Source organism: Rhea pennata, chromosome 4, assembly GCF_028389875.1.
Source record: "Rhea pennata isolate bPtePen1 chromosome 4, bPtePen1.pri, whole genome shotgun sequence".
Taxonomy (NCBI): Eukaryota; Metazoa; Chordata; class Aves; order Rheiformes; family Rheidae; genus Rhea; species Rhea pennata.
Window position 1 is genome coordinate 6,490,837 of NC_084666.1, and position 23,431 is coordinate 6,514,267.

At 42.6% G+C, this 23,431-nt stretch overlaps 1 protein-coding gene across 6 annotated transcripts; it reads left to right on the forward strand.

Moving 5' to 3' along the window:
• Window positions 1-1,139: 1,139 nt before the first annotated feature.
• On the forward strand, window positions 1,140-17,144 carry KRCC1 (lysine rich coiled-coil 1). 6 transcript variants are annotated; one of them, XM_062575118.1, is made up of 11 exons: window positions 1,140-1,238; window positions 2,880-2,987; window positions 3,075-3,249; window positions 3,917-4,195; window positions 5,857-5,953; window positions 7,385-8,322; window positions 15,089-15,260; window positions 16,121-16,229; window positions 16,362-16,523; window positions 16,611-16,768; window positions 16,965-17,144. In XM_062575118.1, the coding sequence occupies exons 1-6, from the start codon at window positions 1,224-1,226 to the stop codon at window positions 8,163-8,165; spliced, it is 1,455 nt and encodes a 484-aa protein (XP_062431102.1). In that variant the 5' UTR covers window positions 1,140-1,223; the 3' UTR covers window positions 8,166-8,322; window positions 15,089-15,260; window positions 16,121-16,229; window positions 16,362-16,523; window positions 16,611-16,768; window positions 16,965-17,144. The 6 variants fall into 6 exon arrangements, with proteins under 6 accessions (XP_062431102.1, XP_062431103.1, XP_062431104.1 ...); XM_062575119.1 differs by lacking the exon at window positions 16,611-16,768; XM_062575120.1 differs by having other exon boundaries at window positions 7,385-8,170; window positions 16,611-17,144.
• Window positions 17,145-23,431: the final 6,287 nt, after the last annotated feature.

A 23,431-nucleotide genomic window follows, 5' to 3' on the forward strand; every position in this document is an offset into this window, starting at 1 on the left:
CACTTGAAGAACTTTGTCTAGTTAAACTGCCTGGTTAAAACTGTGGCCTCCTTTTGTATTTTCTTTAAACTGATTTAATTTTGTCTTATTTTTTAAGAGCAGGACGTGCCAAAAAAGTTAAATTCTAACTTACTTGAAATTAAAGTATAACCCACTGTGGCCAGGAAGTGAAAAGGAATTAGCTGCTCTTAGAGTTTGTTGGCACAAAAAAGGATTTGGGAGTATAACCGTACGGGTCAATTCACTCACTGAAAGAATGGCCTCTAGCAGAGCAGCTTTTTTAGGCAATATGAATTAAACTGGTTTCGCTAATGAATTAAACTGTATTGAGAGGATTTAAAAAAAAATGATGTCGTAGTGTTGTGGCTTTGTTTTTACTAGGATTTTGCAAGCGCAGCTATGCTAGTTTGAAGGGTGTTTAAATTCTCCTAACTGACGTGATGTTGGCACTACTTTTAAGTGCAGATTAAATCTTTTTTTTTTCCTAGCTCAGATAAGTGTATGCAAAGAATTACCCAGCAATAGCTATTGTGCTTTAAATTTAGGCTAACTGTAGTACAAATTAAAGTGTATATAAGGCGCAAAGAAAATCAGGGCAAGCCAGTGGTGGAGTTTTTACTGATATTACTAAATCAGTTAAATTTGTATACAGGACCCAGGTACAATCTTCCTAAGTATCTGAGACCCCTTGACCTTTTTCATATACTGAGCAACTGCCTGTCTCTCTTTGAATTCTTTCTTTTTAAAGTATTTTTCTATATTTAGCTGACTATGTGACAGAGTTCAGTTAAAATCCTTCTTTTTAAGGCAGAATGTCAGAAATACTTGACCATTTGAAGTGAGCTGTGAATCCTGTGAAGAGTCTTTTTGTTATTAAAGTCTAGGCACACTTATAGTAATACTTCATAAGTCCATGAGAGTACTACATCTATAAACAGGAAGATTTAGTTGGCTTTACATCATTCTTGAAAGCCACAACCAGGTACAGCGTGATCCAGTGGATGAACCTCATCGCGTTCTCTCATCTTGCTCGGAGTTTCATCCGTGGTTAATATCTTGTATAAGCAGAAACATGCAGACTTATCGTGTCCTAACTACTGATGTTTTTTTCCCTTTGCTCTTTACATTTAGATGGCATTTTAGATGAGGCAACAAGGAAAGACCTTTTTACCGACACTTTCTGTAAAGTTTGCGGGGCAGTGCTGCAGTTTGAGTCCCAAAGGATGTCACATTACGAGGTAGGCTGCAAGGGAGGATCTCTCCTAGCAAGCACTGGGGCTTTTTTGTTTGTTCTGGGTTTTTGCATTGTGTTGTAACAGGCCATTTACAGCTTTCAGTAGTGAATTCCTCAAAACTTGTTCTAGACTTAGACCTTATCCAGAATTGAATGCTGTGAACGTTGTGGATTTGGTGGTGAAGGGTAGTCACCTGCATATTGCAGTATGACTGTAGAAGAAACTAAACTCTTTCAAGCCATGATGTGGTTGAAGCACATCTGCACCATGTTACCCAGAACGTATGGATGGCATGGGGCAGCACTCAATGCAGAGGCCGTGCCTTCGGACCCTGCACCTAGCAATGCACACATGCTGCTCTCTGTGCATCCGTGTCTGTGTGAGGCAGGCTGCGTGAATCATGCTGAAGGCATTTCTTGCCCACAAGTGCCTTGGGATATTGCCATAGATGTGGGAAAGCATGCTTTATTTTGAAATTTTGCCTTGAGTGTGTGCAGATTTGTGGGTGCAGGTATTTCTTTCTTCTTCTCTCTCCTGGTAAAAATTAAAGTTCAAGATGTTGGTTGCTCTTGGAGAACTTTCTTACTGTTCATAGTACTGGTTAACACTTGCAAGGTTTTGTGTTTCCTTACTTCCATTTAACCTAGGCAGGAGATGTACTCTCAGCACTTCACAAAGTTCAGACTGTCAGCTTGAATTTCTGTTTTTTGGATCTGAATCCAGTTGAGAATAATAGATGCTGTTGTGAACACCTGATTTCATCATTACAGAAAGAATTGATAAGGAAATAACTGGCTCTTTCTTCTCAGTCATGTTTGTGTTGGCTAGCCAGGTGTGATATGGGACCTTGTTCTCTTTGATGATATTTGCTCTACTACCCTGGACTGCACTTCAGAATCACTGATAGTCACTTGGAAGGCATCGGATCAGAGAAGACAGGTTGCTTGTTTTGCTTGGAAGGATACCAGTGTATACTGTGGCATGTGGATAAGTGCAGGAGTGTGAAGGTTGAGGGTTGGAGGAGCAGCTAAGAATTAAGAACGAAGTGCAGCTAAGGGAAGTGTATGTAACATCTAATTTTAGGTACCTGGACTCTGGTATCCTCAGTCGAAAGGTGTTGAAATCATCTCAGCTGGAAAAGCTGGAAATACTAAGTCACCCAGAGGGGAAAGCTGTTTCTCTCTATTGACTGTACAGGCGGAAAAGGCTTCCTGTTCAGTCGTGCTGCCTGTCAGTCTTCTGTGCCATGATATAGGATGGCCTTGATGTCAAGCACCAAGGTTTTGTGGTAAGGACACTCAGCAGACTCGTTCTGTGACTTGGGTGCAGTCTTCTCCTTAACCACTGTAGCGTTCCTGTCTGTAGGGGGACATGTCTGGATTTGTTGGTTCCCCAAAGAGTTGAATGTAGATGACTCTGAGGGCTGTCTGGGAGAAATTGTTAAGAGTAATGCTAAGTGTTATATAACTGACTAAAAAATAGGATAGTTACATGAGCTGGCCTTTATCTGCTGTGGCTCTGCTTTATACAAATACGATCAGCAAGTGCTGAAAGCAGTTTTTGACAAATGAAATCCTAGTCATTGGATGTACCAATGCCTGGCTCCTTGTTAATGAAGCAGAGATAATTCTAATCTCTTTCCAGGGCAAAAAACATGCTCAGAAAGTTCGGCTTTACATCCAAATGCACAGTGAGAAGGAAGAGAGGCAGGAGCATGGGAAACAGAAGAGAGAAGATTGTATCAATTTTCAGGTGACTCTTCCCTCAGACCACTCACTAAAATGTTTCCTTGTACTTCAGCGAATGCCTGAAACTGAGCTTGCCTTTGCTTGATTTCAGATGGATGGAAGAGAAGCAGTGGACAAAAACAAGTACTGCAATCTCTGCAACATGATTTTTACTTCCCCAGTTGTCGCTTTATCTCACTACTTGGGAAAAATCCATGCTAAAAAACTAAAGCGATTATCAGGAGACCAAGCCCAGATGTCAGCTCAGCAAACGCAGCCTGTCTCTGGTGAGAACTAAACAGTTAGGTCCTACAAGTGCATGTCCTTGCCTATCACTCTGAAACAAGTATAGTGAAGTACCTTCCTACACCTGCTATGTCTCTGTGCTTTCCTGTTGTGCCAAAGTCGTGGAGCTGCCACGTGAGAACTCGTTAGATGGATAAACAAAGACATTGCTCTGTGCAGTTCAGCTACAAAGGTTTCTTGCTTTTCAATTCCTCGTTTTTCATTGACTGAAGCTAAAGACAAATATCTCAAATATGGTATTAATGAACAGTGTCTGTTGTTGTTCTGAGAATTTCATTGCAGCCCAAAGCAGATGTTGTTCTGTTTGATAAATTATGTTCATTAACTGAAACTAGTCATGTACAAGATGCTGAACAAAATGGAGCATAGCATAGGTGTTCTGAATCACCTTATGCAAGGTGAAACCCTCCTTTGGACTGTATAAGGACCTTAAAATGACCAATCATCAAAAACAGATGATTAATACTGTTATCTAATGGTGGGGTTTCTGAATACTCCAGAGCTGTGTCCCTTATCAGTCTGCACTCTCACATCCTTGCAAGAACCAAGAGATTTTATAGTCTCTTGCAGGTTGGTCTCCTTTCCAGCCCTGTAGTTCTGCAGTCACTTATTTGTTTCATTCTAGCCTTTACTTTGTTGTGCTGTCAGCAGGTTTATCCTCTACTTCCACGTCTCCAGCTTTGCCGAAACCCTCAACTGAGAAGCCCATGCTGACTTCAAAAGCTGAAGAGTCTTCATCATCCTCCAGTACAAATTTAGAGTTAAATGATCCAGACAAGTACTGCAAGCTCTGCTGTGCTCCCTTCAATAATCCACTGATGGCCCATCAGCACTATGTTGGTAAGAAACACAGAAGAAACGAAGCACGTAAAAAGATGATGGAGGAGCTGGGAGACAAAGCTGTCCCTGCAGAATCCAAAACAAATGGTAAGCAAGACATAAAGAAGCATTACAGAGACTTTTGATTGTTGCTTTAGTGCTCAGCTCTCATTTATGCAATAAAATACTCTGTTTTGTGCAGGCTTCTCCTGTGCTGTAGAACAAGTTTATTTCTTTTTTTTTTTCTGTTTCTTCTGTGCACTGTTAAACACCTCTGTCTCTGACAGCATTAGGTTGTAAATATTTCCTGTTGACTTGGAGACCCAAATCCAGTCCTTACTGAGCTCTGCAGTCAGATTCAAAGGAGTATAAAAAATAACCCGATCTCCCAAACCAAGGGTTGACCACCCATATCTGTATATATGTATCTGTGAAGCTTCTATAAGCTTGTGGTGGAAACTCCACCACTTCCATAGGCAAGATAGCCCAGGACTTCTTAATTTTATCTTCTCAATCTTCAAACCCTCTACTCACATTTAACCTAACTTTCTCTGGCCACAGTGCATCTCTTCACTGTGCACAGAGCAAGAAGTAGAGGCAGGAAATGATTCATTACTTTCCTTTTTTTCTTTTCACATTCTTTAAATAATTGAAACTGGTATCGTGTCTTACCTTAATCCTTTGTTCACCAAAATGATCATCATTATTTCAATCTTTTCACATTAGCAAAATACGTTTTCTAGACTGTCATAGTTCTCCAGCCTCCCCTGAGGACTGTCTTATATAGTTAGTCTATATCTTTCTTGAAACATTATCCAATGCCCAAACCTTGTTCCTGTACCAATGCCACTGCCAACAACTTCCATGGAGCATCATCTGGTCCTGTGTAGGACAGGGAGAGCTGTTGACCCTTTCTTTAATAGGGAATTGAAAATCCTAGTTAATAATTAGAAGTCATTGTTAGTGTAAACCAGCTCTAAGTAAATCTTGATGGAACTTAAATGGAATAATACATTTTGATGCAAAGCAGTATCCCATTGGAATTAATGATGCATTTTACTAATGGATGAAGCTCTTGGGTTTGTGTGGTGGGAAAAAGTTACCTGCTGATTTTCTTGTGTTTGGATCTATGGATGGCACAGTTTGTAGGAGAGGAGGAAATGACACAAGGTTTTCTTCATCTCCTGTCTTATATTTGCCGGAAACCCTGTGTACTGTGTTCGTAATGCCTTGTGTTGATAGCTCCCTCAACATCTTCTGCCCAGGGCTGAACTAACTCTGCATGAACTTTTGAGCAGCTAATGTTTGAACTGCTCTTATTTGAATTAAATGCAGATTGACAGGATTGGTGTCTGTGGGTGCTTGCTCTGAGTAAGGTATTTACAATAGCATTTAATCTTTCAGTATAGTTTGTTTTCATCAGAACTTGTTAACAGTGTACAAGAATTATTTTGGATAATTTCAGTTGTCAGAAATATTCTCTTTGTTAATGTTTAGTCTGTGGTTATGCTGCAGCCCTGTACTTCACCAGCTGCTTTCATAAATACTGTTCTAGTGTAAAATGGAAATACATTGCAGCAGAGAACATTATCTGTCTCTAAAAGCTGTTTATGTGGACATTATATTATGACTCTTGCATGGGGAAGGATGTGATGTGTTTTGAGTTTTGCCTTTTTTTTTTTTTTTTTTGAAGTCTCTCTAACCTACACCTCTCTTTCTTTTTTTTTTGTTTTTTTTTTTTTTTTTTGTTTTTTGTTTTTTTTCCTCAGTTGGGGTTGGTCATTACATATGTCCTATATGTAACATCACACTTACATCCATAGAAATGTACCAGTCCCACATGCAAGGAAATAAGCACCAGACTAAGTAAGTCTCTTATCACTCTTCACCTGTTGTTTGTACTTTCAAGTTCCTGTGAAAGAGCTTGTCTTCTGTATTAGGCCTGCTGGGTGCTCTTAAGTGACTTTGACTAGTTACTGTGTATTTTTGTGCTGGCTTTAAGGGGCACTGTCCATTTAAACATTATACTTCTAATTGAAATTCAGTTTTGGAGGTCTCACAGTCACATCCTCAATGGCAGTCCACAGGAAAGGTTTTGACACTACACAATTTTTCTGGCCTTTTTTTTTTTTTTTTCCTGGCAGGAAAGGGAAAGGGAGTAAGACCTTAATCCAGAAAAGTGAGAGGTTTCCATTGACTGACAACAGGACTTCAGCATTCATCAACGAAACATCTTATTTTTGGCATAAGATGATTTATGGGTTAGGTGATTTCTTTTAACCTAGAAAAGGGTTTGTAGGTTGTATTAATTGCAGAATGGATATTGTGATTTATCCATTGATGAGTAAAGATATACTTGTTGGAGACAGCTGTGTAAGTGTAGACCAAGTACCAAGATTATTTTCACATTAGGTATTTTGGTAAGATACATTTTAAGCTAGAGTACCATATTAATGTGACTGGCATATTACTGATATGACTTTAATTGTTTAGTTAATGAGTTAGAGTCCCAAGAAAACACAAGAGTGTAGGGAAATGCTGCAGGGTTATTTATGTTTTAACAAAATGAATGTATAAAGCTGGTGAATTAAGACAATGCAAGAGGCATTTAAGGGAGGGGTATTTGGAGCTGCTCTTCCCAATGAGGGTATCCTTGTCATCTAACCACCTAATCTTCCAGTCTGGGGAAATGGCGAGTAAAATATAGACTGGTAGTTAGTTTTCCCTTGGAAAGAAGCTTATCGTGTTTTCTAGCAATCCAGATTTGTTTCATTTCTGCTGTGAAGTCATTCACTTCACCAGAAATAACTAATACAACAGTCCAACAGAATGAACCTCCTATGCAAATGGGTATCTTTGTAACTTGGCAGTCAGTAGGTAATGTAATTGTTTAGTATCTGCACCTAATAAGAGATTAGTTAATGAGGGAGGATGTTAAATTTTCTTTCTGAAAATAGTTTTAAAATGTATGCAGTCATTTTAAAAGCTTCTTTTACTGTGTCCCATGTCAGAAGAAATACCTTTGGTCTTCATGAAATTACTTCAGATCTTCAGTTTCACAGAGGGTAGAATCTGTCCACTATAACTTCAGCTGACTTTACAATTATGGTCATACAGAGCAGGGTACATGTGGCTATACAGAGCAACACGCTTGAAATATGTTCTTTTCCTACCTGTGGAAATATAAATTGTCTATTATCGTATATGTCTTTCTACCTTCCTGACTTCTTAAAATAACCAGACCCTAAGCAAATAAATTAGTATTAATGGCTAAGACTTCCTATCCTTTTCTTGCAGAGAAATGACCGTTGTCAGTCTCGCGAAGAGTTCAAAGAAAGTTTATGACTCCTTTCAGGATGAACTAGCAGATTACATTAAAGTACAGAAAGCTAGAGGTCTGGAGTCAAAAACACCTTTTAGAAAGACAGAAGAGGAAGTGCTTCAAGGTGAAGATGTCGAGGGAAGAAGTGACCCTGGTGAGGTTTTACCTTCAGACTTTACACGAGAACCAACCCAGCATTCCAGCCTCTGCTCAGAAACACACTCACCTACAAACACGGGGGAAAAGTCACCAGCTTGTGAGAATACACCAGAAAAGATGCCTGATTGTCACTGTAACGTGGGATATTGTATAAAAAAGCAAGCAGCTGAGGTGGCTACCATCAGTGATGAGGACTTTGGCTTATCAGTTGCTAAATCTAATGGCTCCCATGAACTTGTGTCTCCTGAAACTGCTATCAGTTCCTACAAAAAGGAACAGAAACTTCTGGGAAAACATATTAAGGAGGAAAAATATATCGACGAAGAACTGAAGTATGAGAAAAAAGGCACAAAGCAGAAAAGAAAGGAAAACAGCAAAGATGAAGATTCTGGAATGGAAAGTGAGAAGCAAAAACGAGTGAAGGTGGACATAGACTTGATAAATGAGAAGAAATCAAAATTTTACAAAGACAAAAGGCTTAAAGAAAGCCCTAGTGAAAAAGAGAGCAAAAAGCACAAAAAAGATAAAAAGAAACCACAGCCAGATGGCAAAACAGAGGAGGAGCTGCTTTGGGATGAATCTATCCTGGGATACTGATACAGGTTTTGCTTAGCTTTAAGAAGCTGATTCTGTGTCTAGACTCTCTTAACCATTGTTTACTATATGATGACTCTTTTTTTTTTTTTTAACTCAAACTTTTTGTCCCAATCTGGAAGCAAGAAAAATCCTGTCATCTGAGACTTTGGGGTAGTAGGTACGCATCCATTTTTAATTATCTTACACATACAGCAGTCATTGCAGTGATGTAAGCTTGACAGTCTGTAATCTCTTCTGGAATATGCACCCAAAAAAGGGTCAGTAGCCTACAGAATTCTCTTGGAATTTCATCAAATATACCGCTTCTTTCTAATGTTGATGGTGCCTACTAGGGCGATTTCTATCATTCTTTTAGGAAGCTACATAAATTTGTAAGATAAGTGCACTGCAGTGTTCCCAGCTATTTCTGTAACTGTTTCACTGACAGATTTTAAAGGAGAATGTCAAAGGCTTTTGATTCCAGATCTTATTTGCAATTGTTATTCTTTTTCATCCAGTTCTGAGAGTGGAAAATGAGTCTGTATTAAACATGTAATTGGTTGTCAGATATACATTGTCTAGTATATTTTTCTTATTGCAGTCCAAATTCTTAGTTTAATTTAGGAAACACAGAAAAAGTGTAGTGTGCAAAATTAATTGCTTGAAATGAGGCTATTTTCTGCTTCATTCAATCATAGCAATTTACAGGAAGTTTCAGACCAAGAATGTTAGAGTGATGCTTGATTTGTAATCCAAACAATACTCTGAAAAAAATCAAACAACTTTGTATTTCTGTTGTAAATAGTGTCCCCAGACCTCCATTCACAATATGGATTATATTATTGTGGCATTAGAACTGGTGTCCTGCATATATGAAATTAATTGAAAATCTTAAATGATGGAGTTAAAGCTTTTATGTTGCTCCCAGGACTCTCAGATGAGACCTTCAGTGAGCCGTGAAGGCTGGAAACACTTCAGCCTTTACAGACCCTGGGGCAGGCAGGCTGGCCGAGAGGAACAGGAGAGCTGTGTTGCATCTGCTTGCACTGTGCGGAGCTGGGGCTGTGCAGAGGATTTGAGGGTTGTGTGATACCTTACGGAAAGCTGTTGGCTGTAAGGCTGAAACTTTTTGTTGTGCTGTGGGGTGGAGTAGAGTCCACAGCCCTCAGCTTTGAATTCTTTCTGATCTGTTCTAGTTTTGCAGGAATAATAAGTAGGTTAAAAAGCCCTGAAAATAAGTAGTCTGCTTTCCTAAGGATTTGCATTGTGTGGCTGATTGCAACCTTGGAACCTTGGACTTCGGTTTTGTTTTGTTTTGTTTTTTCTCTATTACTGAAGTTACGAATCTGTGTAGTGAGAGGCTGAGCAGTCAAGCAGTTCATCCTCTAGCAGGCTAGGTTTATTAGATCCATACACAACTAAGGAAAATTAAGCAGGAACATGTAGGCTCCAATAACAATTTGTTGGTCGGACGTCTTGAGAGTCTCAGGAACCTGGAGCGGAGGTCTATGTGAATTCAGCTTTAAGTTCAAAGTGTTCACAGGGTCTTCTTTCTGGTCATCTTTTTTAGTCTTCCCTGGTCTTTGAGGCTGGTAATGCCTCTGCTTTCTTCTGTGGATCCTTTTCCTCACTCAGGAATTACGTGCCTTTCTGCATCTTACCCATGACACTTTCCTTGGCCTTTTGTTATCCTTAGCTCTTCTGATGAGGGAGTCTGAAGTCATACGTTAGTAACTGCTTTTCTCATTATTTACTGGGGAAGAGAGCAGGTTCAATCATAAGTTATGTATGTTAACTTTTTCTCATGCCAGCTGCAGGCTGCTTGGCCTTTTTAAAGCACTCTTTCCTACATATATTCTTTGCTGTGAAAATAACATGTGGCTGACACTGCAGCTTGTGTCCTTAGTAAGACAAATAGTAAGGACTTTCTTTTCTCCCAGGGCATCTAGTTTAACAAATTTTGGTACGTTATAAGATCTCTTTGATATTTCTAACACCCTGTCAAATAGGGCTGTACAAATATGGCCAGTGTCTTTCAGAATTATTCGTAGGGAACCCTTGCTCCGTATGGTCACATTCTTCATTTCTTTAGAAAGTCAGTCTAAGAAAATAAGACCTCCAGCAGATGGTAAGGCCACGATGTAGGACTCTGCACATATACAAGGAACAGATTTGTTGAAAGGAAATAAATGTCTGTTTAATTGCTTTTTCAAATGAGAATTGCACTTTTGGAAGTGAGGAGAAGATGATTAAACAGCTCTGAAAATATGTTAAAAGCATAAGTTGGCAGAACAGAATATCTGTCTTTAATGGTCATTCCCAAACCTGTGCTCTACCTCCATACCCTCCTGCCACACCCACTGGAAAGGGCTTGCTCAAGCTTTGCAGAATAGCTCTGAATAAATTTTCTTGACATCGAACATAAAATATGGTAAGATCCCAGAAGGAGAGCTATTGCCACAATGTGATTAAGCAACGATTAATCTGTGATGTAAGTGCTGCAAATGAGGCATAGCAGATTGTCTCATCTAGCGTATGTGACATAGAGGTCTAACTTAGATAAGTGATACCTTATTTTCTGAAATCATAGATAATGATTACTGTCCATGTGTTTATTGATTGCCTTGTTTCTAGCTTTTAACCTATTTGCCAACTTATCTGCGTGCTAGACATTTTTAAAATACTAGATACAGAGATGGATGACTTTATTTACCCTTTACTGTAAATGTTTGCTTCCCCCTTCTTAGCAGCAAAGGAATCCACACTATAGTGAAAGCTGACTTTACTCATCTGTTCTTCTCATTAAAACCACCAAAGCATTACAGTTCTGAGTTGAGACGCATACAGTCACCGATCTTGCTGTCACATCCAAACAGAGACAGGCAGATCTTCCTGGAGACCCCTTGGAGGCAGTAGTGTTTTATGCAGGTGTGAGGGTTCATCTGTGAATGACCAACAGCACTAAATTTGATCTGTCTCCTCTTCCAGTAAACCTGCCTGCTGCTTGGTTTCGAACAAGAGCTGCTATGTATCACCAGCGGCTGGTGTGAGCTACAGGCAAGGGTTTGTTCTGACCACAAAACTTCATCACCAAGTTAAACGGTGTAAGTGTAGCTGAGCACAAAAAAGGCACAATCTGCTGGTTAAAATAAGGGCCTGAGAGAAGACTTCTACGTTTCAATTTTAGCCCTGTCCCTGGCTCGCCAGGTCCCCTGCATCAAGTATATGGGTCTTCTAAGGCCTGGTTTTTCACCTCGTCTGCGGTGGTGTAGAAGGGGACTCTGGCAGATTTAACCCTGGCCGTTATGTCACCGCTCGTGGAGGAGACTGCTGCTGCCAGTCCTCCTCCCTCCCCCTGAAGACGGGACGGAGCCAGCGCTTGGGTCCCTGCCTCGGCTGGTCTCGGCCGCAGACCGGCAGATCGGCTTTAACCAACCGCGTCTGGAAGTGCTGCAGTCGCTTGTGCGACGAACGCAGATCAGAGCCCCAGTGCTCGCTTCTGAAGGCAGCTACCGGCTTCGGTGTCCTATGAAGCGTGGCGTGGACATGCTGTGCCTGCCAAATACTGCCCCTTTTTTATGGCTTATATTCCTCACGCCGTCAGCTTTTTATGACTGGCTACAGTGCGTGAAAACATTTTTGGCGAGATCCTACTGCTGGGTGCGTTTGGAAAAAGGCTGCAGCTGAAACGGGGCATCTCCTTCTGCATCCCGTAAAGCGATGAGAGGTCGGTCTCGCTGTGGAAGGATCTCACTTAAAATCTTACGATGGAAGGGAGGGCCACTGACGCTGCCTTGCGTGCCCCGAGCCCAGGCTGTGGTTTCGGCGAGGCACCCGGGGAACGCCAACGCCTGGCAAGCCGGTTGACCGTACCCTTGGCCTACGAAATATATCCTCCTTAAATCAAATCTGCTAGCTTGTCGAAGCATATTTCTGTAAAGATTGAGGGGCATTCATTAAAAGCAGTTTAAATGACCTGAATTTAATGCCTTTAGCTATCTCAAGTTCACCAGATTTCTATGGTATTGGATTACAGGATAAAACTGTTCTTTGAGCAAGTTAAGAGGACTGTTACTGTTTAATTAAATTAAAGCATGTTTTTCAGAATAGAGCTCTCAGCCGGTACTGACATCCTGCAGGATGGAAGGTGTCAGTTTGTTTAATAACTATGTTTGTCAGTCAAAATACAGAGGTTAAAGCATCAGGGTGAGGAGCTGGAGGTCTGGATTCTCCTTCCCACTTTTCCACAGGCATCTAGTGTGATTTACAACTTGCTGAGAAAAGATGAGCTTTTTTTGCATTAACATTTCACAACTTCTGACTATTCTTAACATCCACTGGTGGGAATGACCTGAGGAAGGAGGTTACAGCCCTGTCAGACGTGTTGGCATCATTCTACCTGTTTCCAGTCCTGCTTCTTATATTTATATTCCAGTTGTGCAGCTTGTGTTTTCAGGATGAGAGAGTGAGCGACTTGGTGCAGTATCTTTATAAGCCAGGTCAGCAAAAGTCTGATTACACCCTTAAAATGGATGAAGACTCACAGATACCAGAAATCTGGGTCCCAAAAAAGAGTGTAAATAAGAAACCATAAATAAGAAAAGTGTCATCAGCCTTTCTGCAGGAAATCTTTGAAAACAAGCAATAACATCCCCCACCCCCAAATGCGCTACTGTTCTGTATTCTGAGAGGCTCAATATACAGCAATGCAGTGCAATTTGACAGGTATTTTCTGGCAGAGCAAAGTGAGGTTTAGACCTTAAGCCCTGTTGAACTTCAAGTAAACAATGATGTGTTTTGATTTCAGAGAGCTACAGAAAACTCCCTACCTAGGGTGTTGTGTGCTGGCAATCTCTCGTGTTCGAGGGCATGAGACTGGGGCACAAGTATAAAGCTAAATTTCCAAAAGTGACTGATGTGTTGGGTTCCTAACTCAGGGACATCCGCAGGAGCCTACCTTGCACAATGTACTGAATACCTCTTGCATCGCAATCAGCCTCGTGACAGGATTGATACCCAACAGCACTACTTTGCAAAAATACAGATCTTCAGGTCACGGAAGACCTTCTTGCAGGCCTGAAGACAGTTCCTTCTTGCATTGACAGAATCAGATCCTACTTATTTCTCTACTGAAGGCATGAAAGTTTGAAATGAAGCCAGAAACTCAAGGGGGAGGAAGGTGAAAGAAGTAGTATATTGCATTTTTTTTCCAATATTAGTGGGGGAAACTGAAAGTTGTGTGTGTGTGTGTGAGAGAGAGAGAGGGAGGAGATTTAAAGCTTTAAAATGAAGCTGGAGTTCTTAGAATTAACAGAATGAAAATTAACAAAAATGAAGCAGGAGTTCTTAGAATTAACAAAGAAACTGTTCAGAGCAATGTTTTGAACGCTGCTAGTGCTGCTGCACTTCAGTCCTGATATCTGACAAGCAGTTTAGGGTTATTTAGGTCAAAGCTTAGTGCTAGACATTTCCAATTTATGTGTATTACAAATTCTAGCTGCATGGACTGGACTTCATTTGTCTGTAGTATTATGCTATATATTATAAGAGAAATATATATATTGTACATATGTATTTATAATTTCTATAATGAGAAATGATACCTCATGTTCATAGCCAAGCTTTTTCTCTCAGAATGTTTCTCTTGTAACTGCATTATATCATTCCCTGTTTTGATGCTATTTCTGAGCCACAATGATAAAATCTTCCCTTTGTGTCCAAGTTAGAAGTGATGATTTTTATTTATCTGGTCTTTAATTTCTCTTCACTCTCTCATGCTAGTGATATGTCAGTGGTAAAGAAGTACTATGGTATTTATACAAGTTCTCCTCACAGGGTTAGTCGAAACTGTGAAGTATGTATCCTTACATTTATTTGACTTTAATAGGCCTGGAAGTATTTTTATGTGCAAATTAGATTATACATAAAGCATTTAATTCATTCTCTCAAAAATAAATTCAGTAAGTATGGAGCTAGTGCAAATAGTATAGATTTCCTCAAATTATTGAAAGGGAAGGAAGGGAAAGAGGAAATAAATGGAATATTTTTCCCTAGTCCAAAGTCAGGCTGAAATGCAGTGTTTGGCTGTAGCTCTCCCCCCTGCAGAAAGAGCTGGTTGTCAGGAAGGTCTGTGCCTAGAAGTCCACGCTTCAGGAGCACAGTGGGAGAAGCTATAGTGGCTTTCTGCATCAGCTCGGTGTCTTCCTACCTTGCCTTCAGCCTTTCTCAAATACATCTGTTGTGCTTAAAAAAAATCAGTCAGCCTTGCTGGCTTCATCCCAGTAAGGACTCATCTTTTGTCTTGCGCTGGCTGGCTGTAGCTGCCCCACCGGATGACCAGTTCCATCAGTTTCTGGTAAATGAGTCACCCGGACGAGGTGTTGATCACTGAAATGTGAGACTTTTCAGCATCTTGAAAAATTTGGCTCTTTGCCTGGCTCTTTGAGGCCAGCAGAAGTTTTACTGCTGTAAAATTCTTGAGAGTCCAGATCAAAACAGTGTGTAGGATATGCTCAGCTCACATTGGTTTCTCTCAGCCAACACCGAGACTCGCCTTCAGCAGCAATAGCTGAACGTTCCCTAAAGTCCCTGGGCCAAATAGCTCGTGTCTGTAATGCAGAAGCCTCGGCACCCCTTAGGAGGGCACCTTTTGCACTCACATTGCGTATAGCGGTCAAATTTGAGAGCGCATTAGCCATTTCTCTGCGCTTGAGGTCCTTCACGTCTCCGCACCGAGCTGTGCACAGTGCGGAAAAGGAGGCCTGGGCAGTAGGTATGAAATCAGGAGCATAATAGCAGAGTTGCATCCTACAGCAATGAAACCTACTCATTCATAGACTAATTCACCATTATCCTCAGATCTCAGGGAGAAGGTCATGCCAGATCCTTAGCTAAGTGCCTTATTCTTCATTTATGTCTGACTTTTCTCTTCTTGTTTTTTCTAGCTTGGCAAATGAAGAAAGCAGACCGCATACGCCAGCCGCACTCGTTTAGGAGTGCTTGAGTGCCGACTCCTCCTCTGCCCGTGTGGTGAAGGTGTTACGTTGCCTAGCACGAGTAGAGCGTTGCACACGCCTGCCACGCAGCTGTAAACAGCGGGGGCTTGCCGGGCTTGGGGTACGTGTGTCTGTGCACAGCCTGCTTTCATGTTTCCGCTCCGCGCTCAAAGCAGAAGTACCAGGCAACGAGGAAGAGAAAGCTGAGAACGTACCCATGAGCTGATGGCCATCTCAAGCTCCGCTGTATCGGCTTTTCCACTCTCCAGCACTCATATCCATTTTCTACATCATCTTCCATTGTGGCTTTATAGCACGTGGCTCCACGTTCCCCCTAACAACTGGGTGGAGATCATTGATCAGCTTTATGAGCAAGCACAGAGGAAGCGAGAATGGACATACGTTCATAACGCTGTGTCCTGGAAAGACTTTCTTGTGCATCAGTGAATATGCTATTGAGGCAAATAAGTGTTGTTGTTGGTTTTTTTTTTAATAAAGTTTTGTAGAGTAACATGATGCAAAGGCAGACAGGCTTCTCTGAAGCTTTACTGCAACATTTGCTAACAGAAAGCAGGGATGAAGGAATAGGAACACCTCAGCGAAATGAATTTGTTCTGCTTATGCTTCAGCATGCGCTCATGTGGCATTTGACAAGTACAGGAGACTTCAGAGATGATCAGCAAATATAAGCCTAGGCCAATGTAGTCTAAGTAGTCTTAAAAAAAATAATTAAAAAAACACCTGTATCATTTTGAGGTAGCTCAGAAAGTGATTTGGTTTTGAGAAGGGCTGACTGACTGTCAGCTCAACAGCACTAAAAATCAAAGACAGTCCAATGAACTGTCTAAAATTAGATTTGGGTGCCTTGCATTAGGCATCCAATTTGAAACATCTGATCTTTAATCGATTTAAGGGTGGCTGTGGAAATGCTGCAGTGACTAAACCAATGAATGATACACTTGTGTGTGTTTACTTGCTCAGGGAATCCACGAAGATTGGCCTCTACCCTCTCCCCGTTGGGAGTGCTTGCTGTATAAGCCACTGCAGTTTGTCTCTCTCCCCCCGAAGGACGTGTGACTCTTACAGTGAGGTGAGGCTGCAATTTGCTATTTTCTTCTGTCCTGATGCCTGAGTTAAACAAAGGGTTATATTAAAGCAATATACAGCCAATGGCAAGGAAATTTATCTTCTTCTTTTCTGTTTCTCAATATGTTGATGTCAGCCATGTCCTTAATGATCTCAGTGACCTTGTGCTGGACAAGCCTTCTTCAGGTGGGGCGTGGAGAGAATAACATACCTGCAATGTGGGTGGCTTCAGCCAAAACTCTCATTCATGCATTGCTGGTGGCCCCATCAGGGCAGATCAGCTGGGAGGACAAGGCCTGTAAGTCTATGCCCAGCTACACAAACAAGTTACCAGGAGGCAAGACGGAGTGTGGGTTTACTAGCCAAGTATGTACTCTTCTCCCAGGTCCAGTATGAGTAATGTGTCCCAGTCTGAAGGAGATGTGCATGCCCTGCAATACGAATATGGAGGAGAACAGTTTCTGTGGAGCAGCCGATGCGCTGCTAATTTGTACCATCGTTCAGCTTGCTGAGCCGTGCCCTACGATTTCTTCCTCATCTCAGGTCAAATGGCACATCCACGTTCACTCGTTCAGCTGTCACCAACTTTCCATGCTTCATGACTGAGTAGAGCCTTGCGTTACTTCTGTAAACACTGAGAAGAAAGGGAACAGTAGTCAGAAGTTCATGGGGTTGTTTTTTTTCCCTTTTTCTCTTAACGTGCCCTATTCCAAGTAACGCCTTGCCGATCTCCTTTCAGGTCCCGATACTGGAACTGCTGAGAGCAGCTGGAGGACAAAGGGCATTTTGATTGTCTCCTGCTGTAGAAGGAAGCCTAACTGTTAATTACAGCGTATTAATTGAAACCATGTGTGCATTTCTGTTAGTTCTGCTAAACTCAACAGTTGTGCCAACGATAAATCTCTCTCAAAACAGGAAATTGTTTCCATTGTGTCTGATTTTTCATGAAAATGTGTGAACCCATAAGAATTCCTTGCATTTCCCTCTTCAGGATATGACATCAGTTATTTTAGCATCCCTAAAAGTGAAATAACTCCCTACTGTGATGACTCCTAGTCAGGCTGCTGTATATCTGATCACTCCCTCAGTCTGCTGCAAGAAATAAATCAAGCATCTTCCTTCACGCTGAGTGCTGGCACGTCACAGAATTTATCCAGCACTCTACAAAGCAGAAAGAACAGCACAAGCCATAATCTCTCGCCATATCCTGGATAAGCTACCCAGCTTTTGTGTTCTCATACCAGCTCGCCTCAGTGCTCAGTTAGATGGGTCATGTCTACAGTAACTTTACAGATTATAAAAAGTCGGGAAATAGTTTCTGGATTCTTTATAAATACTATAGATCATGGGTATGCTCTGGGGTAGAGTAAAATACTTATGAATAGGAGGAACTGAGGGAAGGCTTGCCTAGCTGCTGAGCAGGGCTGATAGGAATAAAAAGGTTGTTTTTAAACTGTGCAAGTTTCTTATGGAGGGTCAAAAACAGAGAATTGCAGCAAGCAGCCTCCATGCTGCATCATGACAGGATTGTTCAGGGCATCAGAGCGACTATTACTTCTCTTGATTTTATAGGATTTCTGTGATGTGTGATGCTTACAAAATGCATGTAAAAGAAATGAGCACCAAGAGGATCTAACTCAGACGAATCCAATTTCTGTGAATATATAGATATCTTGTAGGCTCTTTGTAAAGGAAGAGAGCTTTGGAAGGGCCTGCTCAGAGCAGAGAGTCCTGAAGGAAGATTTTGAGTCACAGTCACACTCAAAAAGCAAAAAAGTTGGCATTAAGGGAGGTGGAAAGCACTACAGGTAGGAAAGAGGGAAGAAAGAGAAGGAAAGCCTTGTGTCTGAGAGGCAAAGTTCCCACCAGAAAGTGACATTGGTCAAAATGCTAATGATGGGTCTGGGGAGGCAGCTCACGAGAGCTCTGACAGACAAATTAACAGAAATCTGCTGCCTGGACCTTCCCAAGGAGGTGCTAAATAAAGTTCATCAGACAGTGACTCCACTTCAGGACTTTGTTTAGGGAGGAGAAGGATTTGGTTCCCATTTTTGTTCCTTGGCTTCAGAAGGAAAACTTAAAAAAAAAAAAAAAACTTTCAAATATTTTCATGAAAATACAAATTTGTTAAGCTACCTGGGGCTGGGAAATCAAACTCTGAGCTTTTTCTGTGCGATAGACTCAAGTATAGGCCTGTCCAGGGGAAATCCTAGGCTTAAATTCCTTCTAAACTCAAAGCAATCTGGAGCAAGTTCAGTGTAGCTATTTGAACTTTACCCCCAGGCTGGCTCTGGCCAGTACAGTAAGTACTGGGGAGGGTGGCCCCATGCAGCCATAATTCAGATCCCTCCGTGTAGCCCATCACCATCGCCTCGAGGAGATAGCGAACATCCATATCTGCTCACATAAAGGGCAGATCTGCTGTAGCACTTCCAGGTGGCTGCAGGACAGGTCCCAAGACCAGAAGAACCCCCTGCAGCAGTGGGAAAGGCCTGTCTCCTAAGCTTGCCAGGTAACCCTGCTGTCTCATGAGACATATCCCAAGACATGCAAATGCCCTGCATGAAGAAAAGGCTCCCCGGGAGAAATGACTTCTGTTATACCTTCAGAAGCTCCCTGTCTATTGCTGGCTCTTTTAGACTCTCCAGAGGAGCACGGCATTTCTGCCATCATTTCCAAGGCACTGTCAAGAGCATCACTTGTTCCATTTGAGTCAAAACTGCTTCCCCGCAGCATCTTAGGCCCTAGTATTTCAAAGATCAGCCTAATTTGCTGCCTCCAGGACAAGGCCAGTGGGGTCTGTGAGCTTGGGCACACCTCAGCTGGGCAGGCTAAAGCAGAGGCAGCCAGGCTGGTCTAGCTCTGAAAACTGCCCCTTAGGTCAGCCGTGATTACTTGATCCAGTTGAAACTGAGGGAAGCTGGTACATTGCAGATGGCTTTGGAGCATTCCCACGCTTCATCTCTGTGCTTGAGAAGGACTGGAAGGCTTCCGCCATCTAAGGAGACCTTCCCAGCTTGTGCGATGTGAGCAGCCAGGTTCTCTTTGCCACACCGCACGAGTGGTTGCATTGCAGACCACTACAGTTCCAGCTTCGTTTGACAAAAGCGCCGGGGGATAAATACAATCACCTTACCCTCTTGCCTGAGAAAAGGAGACAAGGCCTGGTAAGATCTTTTATCAGATCTACTGAAGCCACCTGAAACGTGGACAAGAATTCTGGCCCAAGGTTCCCCCCCACCACCACCATCAGCCTGTGTCTGAAGTCTAGCACAGCCACAGCGGTACGGCTGCTCGCCCGAAAACAGCCCCGCTGGGTTGCTGTGCTGAGCAAGACACCAAGTCTGAGGAGCTTTCCGAAGCCACGTGCACGCCTGGGCCGGTGCTGCGGAGGGCAGCGTCTAGTTGCAGTTGCAGAGCGTGGTGGTTTCGGGTTCTTCTTGCTACACGTAGGCTCGGGGCGTTCAGCTACCCTAGGCCACAGCAGCGACGCCGCACGTGCGGTCCAAGCCTCTTCTCTCCCTCTCTTATTGGCAGTTCTTTTTGCCTGTTTTGCCTTTTCCATTGCTAGGGAGCACCGTGCGAAGGCAGGAGCAGCCCCTCTCCTTCAGCCCCCGGGTTTACCTGCTTAGAAACCCCCTCCTCTGCGGCTCTGTCGCAGCTCATCCCTGCTGTGCTGCTCTCTTCAGGAGCAAGTCTGGGGCAGAATAAGGAATGTGTGAATTATGTGAAATTTCTATGGTTCTTTTTTTCAGTGTGGGAAAAAACAGATTAGAGAGTCAAAGGTTTGGTGTAACAAGGTAATTATTCATGGGGGGAAAATTAATTATAATGAACTAAGTAAGGTGTTAGCAAGTAAAAGGTGGGTTTTTTTCTTCTTTTTTTCCCCCTGTCAGTGCTGCTTAACTAAAAGGAGTGGATGTTTTCTGTGAGTTTTTTTATATGCGTAAAGTATGCAGAGAAGCAGCGTGTAAATGGGGGGGGGGGTGGTCACAGGCCTTTCCCCAGGCGGGTTGGAGAGGTGTAGGCCAAGTGTTTAACTTCCCATCCCTGGGATGATGGATTTTTTTTTCAGGGGTGGGAAAAACAGGGTTTATATGTTCAGGTTTTCACTGGCTTAGTTATAATATGTGCTCCTTAAGGAGAAGTGTCTTTAGCAAATCAGTGTATTAAATTTTTACTTTTCTTAAAAAAAAAAAAGAAAAAAAAGGTTTGGTGGGACAATATGCAGTTGCTTTGCACTGCCTACGTCAGTGTTTGTGCAGTAGGTTTTTAATCCATTTCTATATCTAGCCCAGCAGTTGTCTGTTGGATTCCAAACCACTGCTTTAATTTTTTAACTTCAGTCCGGATTGCAAAGGGCTTTTCACCTGCAAAATATATTGTATCCCATATAAGAGCTGTATTTGTTTATTACTTGGGCTGCAGTAACAATATGTGTTGTTGGACAAAACTGGGCTGATTTTTTGCACCGAGGAATTGGCATTCCTCCCCTCCGGCCCTGGAACACTTCTCCTTCCCAAGACCAGACAGGACTCTGGCACACGCAGACCCCCCCCTTACACACGCTAAGACAGAGCAGCGTGTGAGCAGATCTCATCTTGGAGGTGAGATCAGACACACGGGTTGGCAGTTAGCCGGTTGCTTTTATTTATTTTTTAATTACCGCTATTTTAAAATAGTTTGAATAGTTTGGGACTGCCTTCATTTATTCTGAGGCACCTTCTGGATTCAGGGTCCAGATCTACTGTGTAGTGCCCAAATCTCCATGCATGGAGATGAAGTCCAGATGAGCCAGTCTCTCAAGGCTGCTCTGCCTTGGAGTGTGTACGGGGGCTGTATGTGCGGGAGTCCTGTCTGGGGACAGGAGAGGCAGACTGAAGGAGATGGGGCAGATATATTTGTGTTTCAGTGAATATTCGGCAGACCAAAAATGCAAGTCATGCTGATCTAGAGAAGAAAAAGAAAATCTTTTTCATTCTGAAATTTCTTTTTACCAGTGTAGACAAGGGCACAAACCTGGGAAGTAAGCTGCTGAGCAGTCAGCAATTGAATAGACGGTCCATCTTTTAAAACACAAATTTTATTGAATACATGCAAACTAAGCAAAGCTAAGCAGTTATGTCCAGGTCCAAAAAACAAGATCTCACCAATCCGTTGGCCAGACGTCCTGGGAGTCTTGGGAACCTGGAGACGGTTGCTGCAAAGGTCCATGTGGATTCAGCTCCTTTAAGTCCAGGTTTTTCTTTTCTGGTCATCTTTTATTGTCTTTTGAAGGCTTTGAGGCTGGTAACACCTCTGCCATCTTCAGTGGCTGCTTTTCCTAGCTCAGGTGTTCCATTCCTGTCTATTTCCTTCCAAAGACACAGTCCTTGGCTTTCCTTATGCTCTTCTGCTCTGCTTAAGGAGTCTTAAATCACACAAGAGCAGCATCTTCTTATGATGATTTGGGGGTGGGATGTTCAAACACAAGTTACTTATGCTAACTGTCACTCATGCCAACTGCGGGCTGCTTGGCCTACACTCCCCTCCTGGTGGCCCTCTTATAACAGAGGTGGCCATCACACACATCAAGGTCTGGTATGGCATGTGTCCCCACCGCTCAACGCCTAATGGGTTGCAGCCAACAGCGGAGCTCAAAGTTCTTCTTGGTGGCAAACACAGAGGCCAACCCAGTCTTGCCCTTGACTATGGTAGGAGGCGCTTAGCCAGACCTAGTCCTGTTAGCTGTTTGTCGATGCAGTGTCTCACCTGCCTCATCCAGTAGCAAGTCGCTATCATGGCAACACACACACAGATCTGCATTATCAGTATTACTACAACAGGATGCAATAACGCATTGAAGATGCCGGTTGCTGTGGGTGACCATCCAAAGAAAATTTCCCACCAGTGGTGTTCTCCCACCCTCTTAATTCGTTCCATTACCTGCTTTATAACATTGCCATCATGATGCACAGTTATTAGGATCTTTTTAGCTTCTGCCTTAGCATTTTCTAATAGCTGTTGTAAATTTGCATGCTCTAACATTTCTTTTACAAGCGACAAATCCATACCAATTGGGGTTGGGGTTATACTATGATATAGGGTATAGTTTCTAATTAGCAATTGACTAGTAAACACAGGCGGCTTATACACAAAATCACAGCCTCTAATAATAGCTACGTTGCAAGCACACATATTAGAGTCATTAAACACAGTCTGGTTATAAATGTCATTAATTACTACATATTTACACATTGTTCTAAAACACACACATCCTTTCCCTACATAAGCTAATGCAGTTTTATTATTACTCTGCGGATTGATCTCGAAATGGCACACTCCCTCCTTGGTATCAAAGCAAACATCGCTCGCCTTAAGGGCATCGTCTTCGCATATGAACCCCAGCCCCTGCTCTAAAATGCAGGCTTCTAAATCGACAGATTGCCATTTCTTATCAGACACTCTTGCCCACATTCTGTGGTCCAGGGGGTAGACCACAGATTCGTTTGTGTTAATTCCCAGGGCTACGATCGGGTACACCTTTTCAATGGTGGCATCCGCCACGGTCAGTACGTAGGCGATGACTGCGTTGAGGACTTGGTCGTGGGTGAAGTTCACTAGTCTCCACCACGCTTGGAGCTGGCGCTCTTTCTCCGTGGCTGCATCCCACACAATCTTTCGGATCTCGGTGGGGAGGACTCCGTTGTCGCCATCTCTCAATATACCTGCAACAACACTCTGCACCCACGTCTGGGCCTGGATACAACTAAGAGCGAGGGATATGTTACTTTGCTCGATTCCCAGTGCTTGCAGCAACACCTGGTGATCTTTCTCAATTATTTGCTCCCAGATAGGCAACACGTCTGACACGAGCCATTGCCCCATTCCTAGGTTGGCTAGTGACGAATTAATGGGGTTTATAAGGCCTTGCATTCCAGAAGTTACAGCCTCTAATTTATTGGCAAGAACTTCAAAGTTCATGCTGTTGAGTACTCCAAGCCCGGTTCCTCCTCCTCCCAGGGCCATGGACAGCAGGTCACGCTTAGTCCGGACTTCATGGATGGATCGGCTGTGAAGCCAAGCCAACCATCCAGTATAGAGGGTAGATAGGAAGGGGGTACAGTGCGGCCTGACGGATGAAACATTAACTGTGGACAAGGATAACACCACCTTCTTAAGTGACCGAACAGGCCCAGTTAATAATTCTTGGATGTGATTTTGCTT

Bases quoted from the DNA above. Each gene is read 5' to 3' on its own strand.
- KRCC1 (XM_062575118.1), top strand. The intron at 3,250-3,916 runs GTGAGAACTAAA...TTGTGCTGTCAG, and splicing joins GCAAACGCAGCCTGTCTCTG to CAGGTTTATCCTCTACTTCC. The intron at 5,954-7,384 runs GTAAGTCTCTTA...CTTTTCTTGCAG, and splicing joins GGAAATAAGCACCAGACTAA to AGAAATGACCGTTGTCAGTC.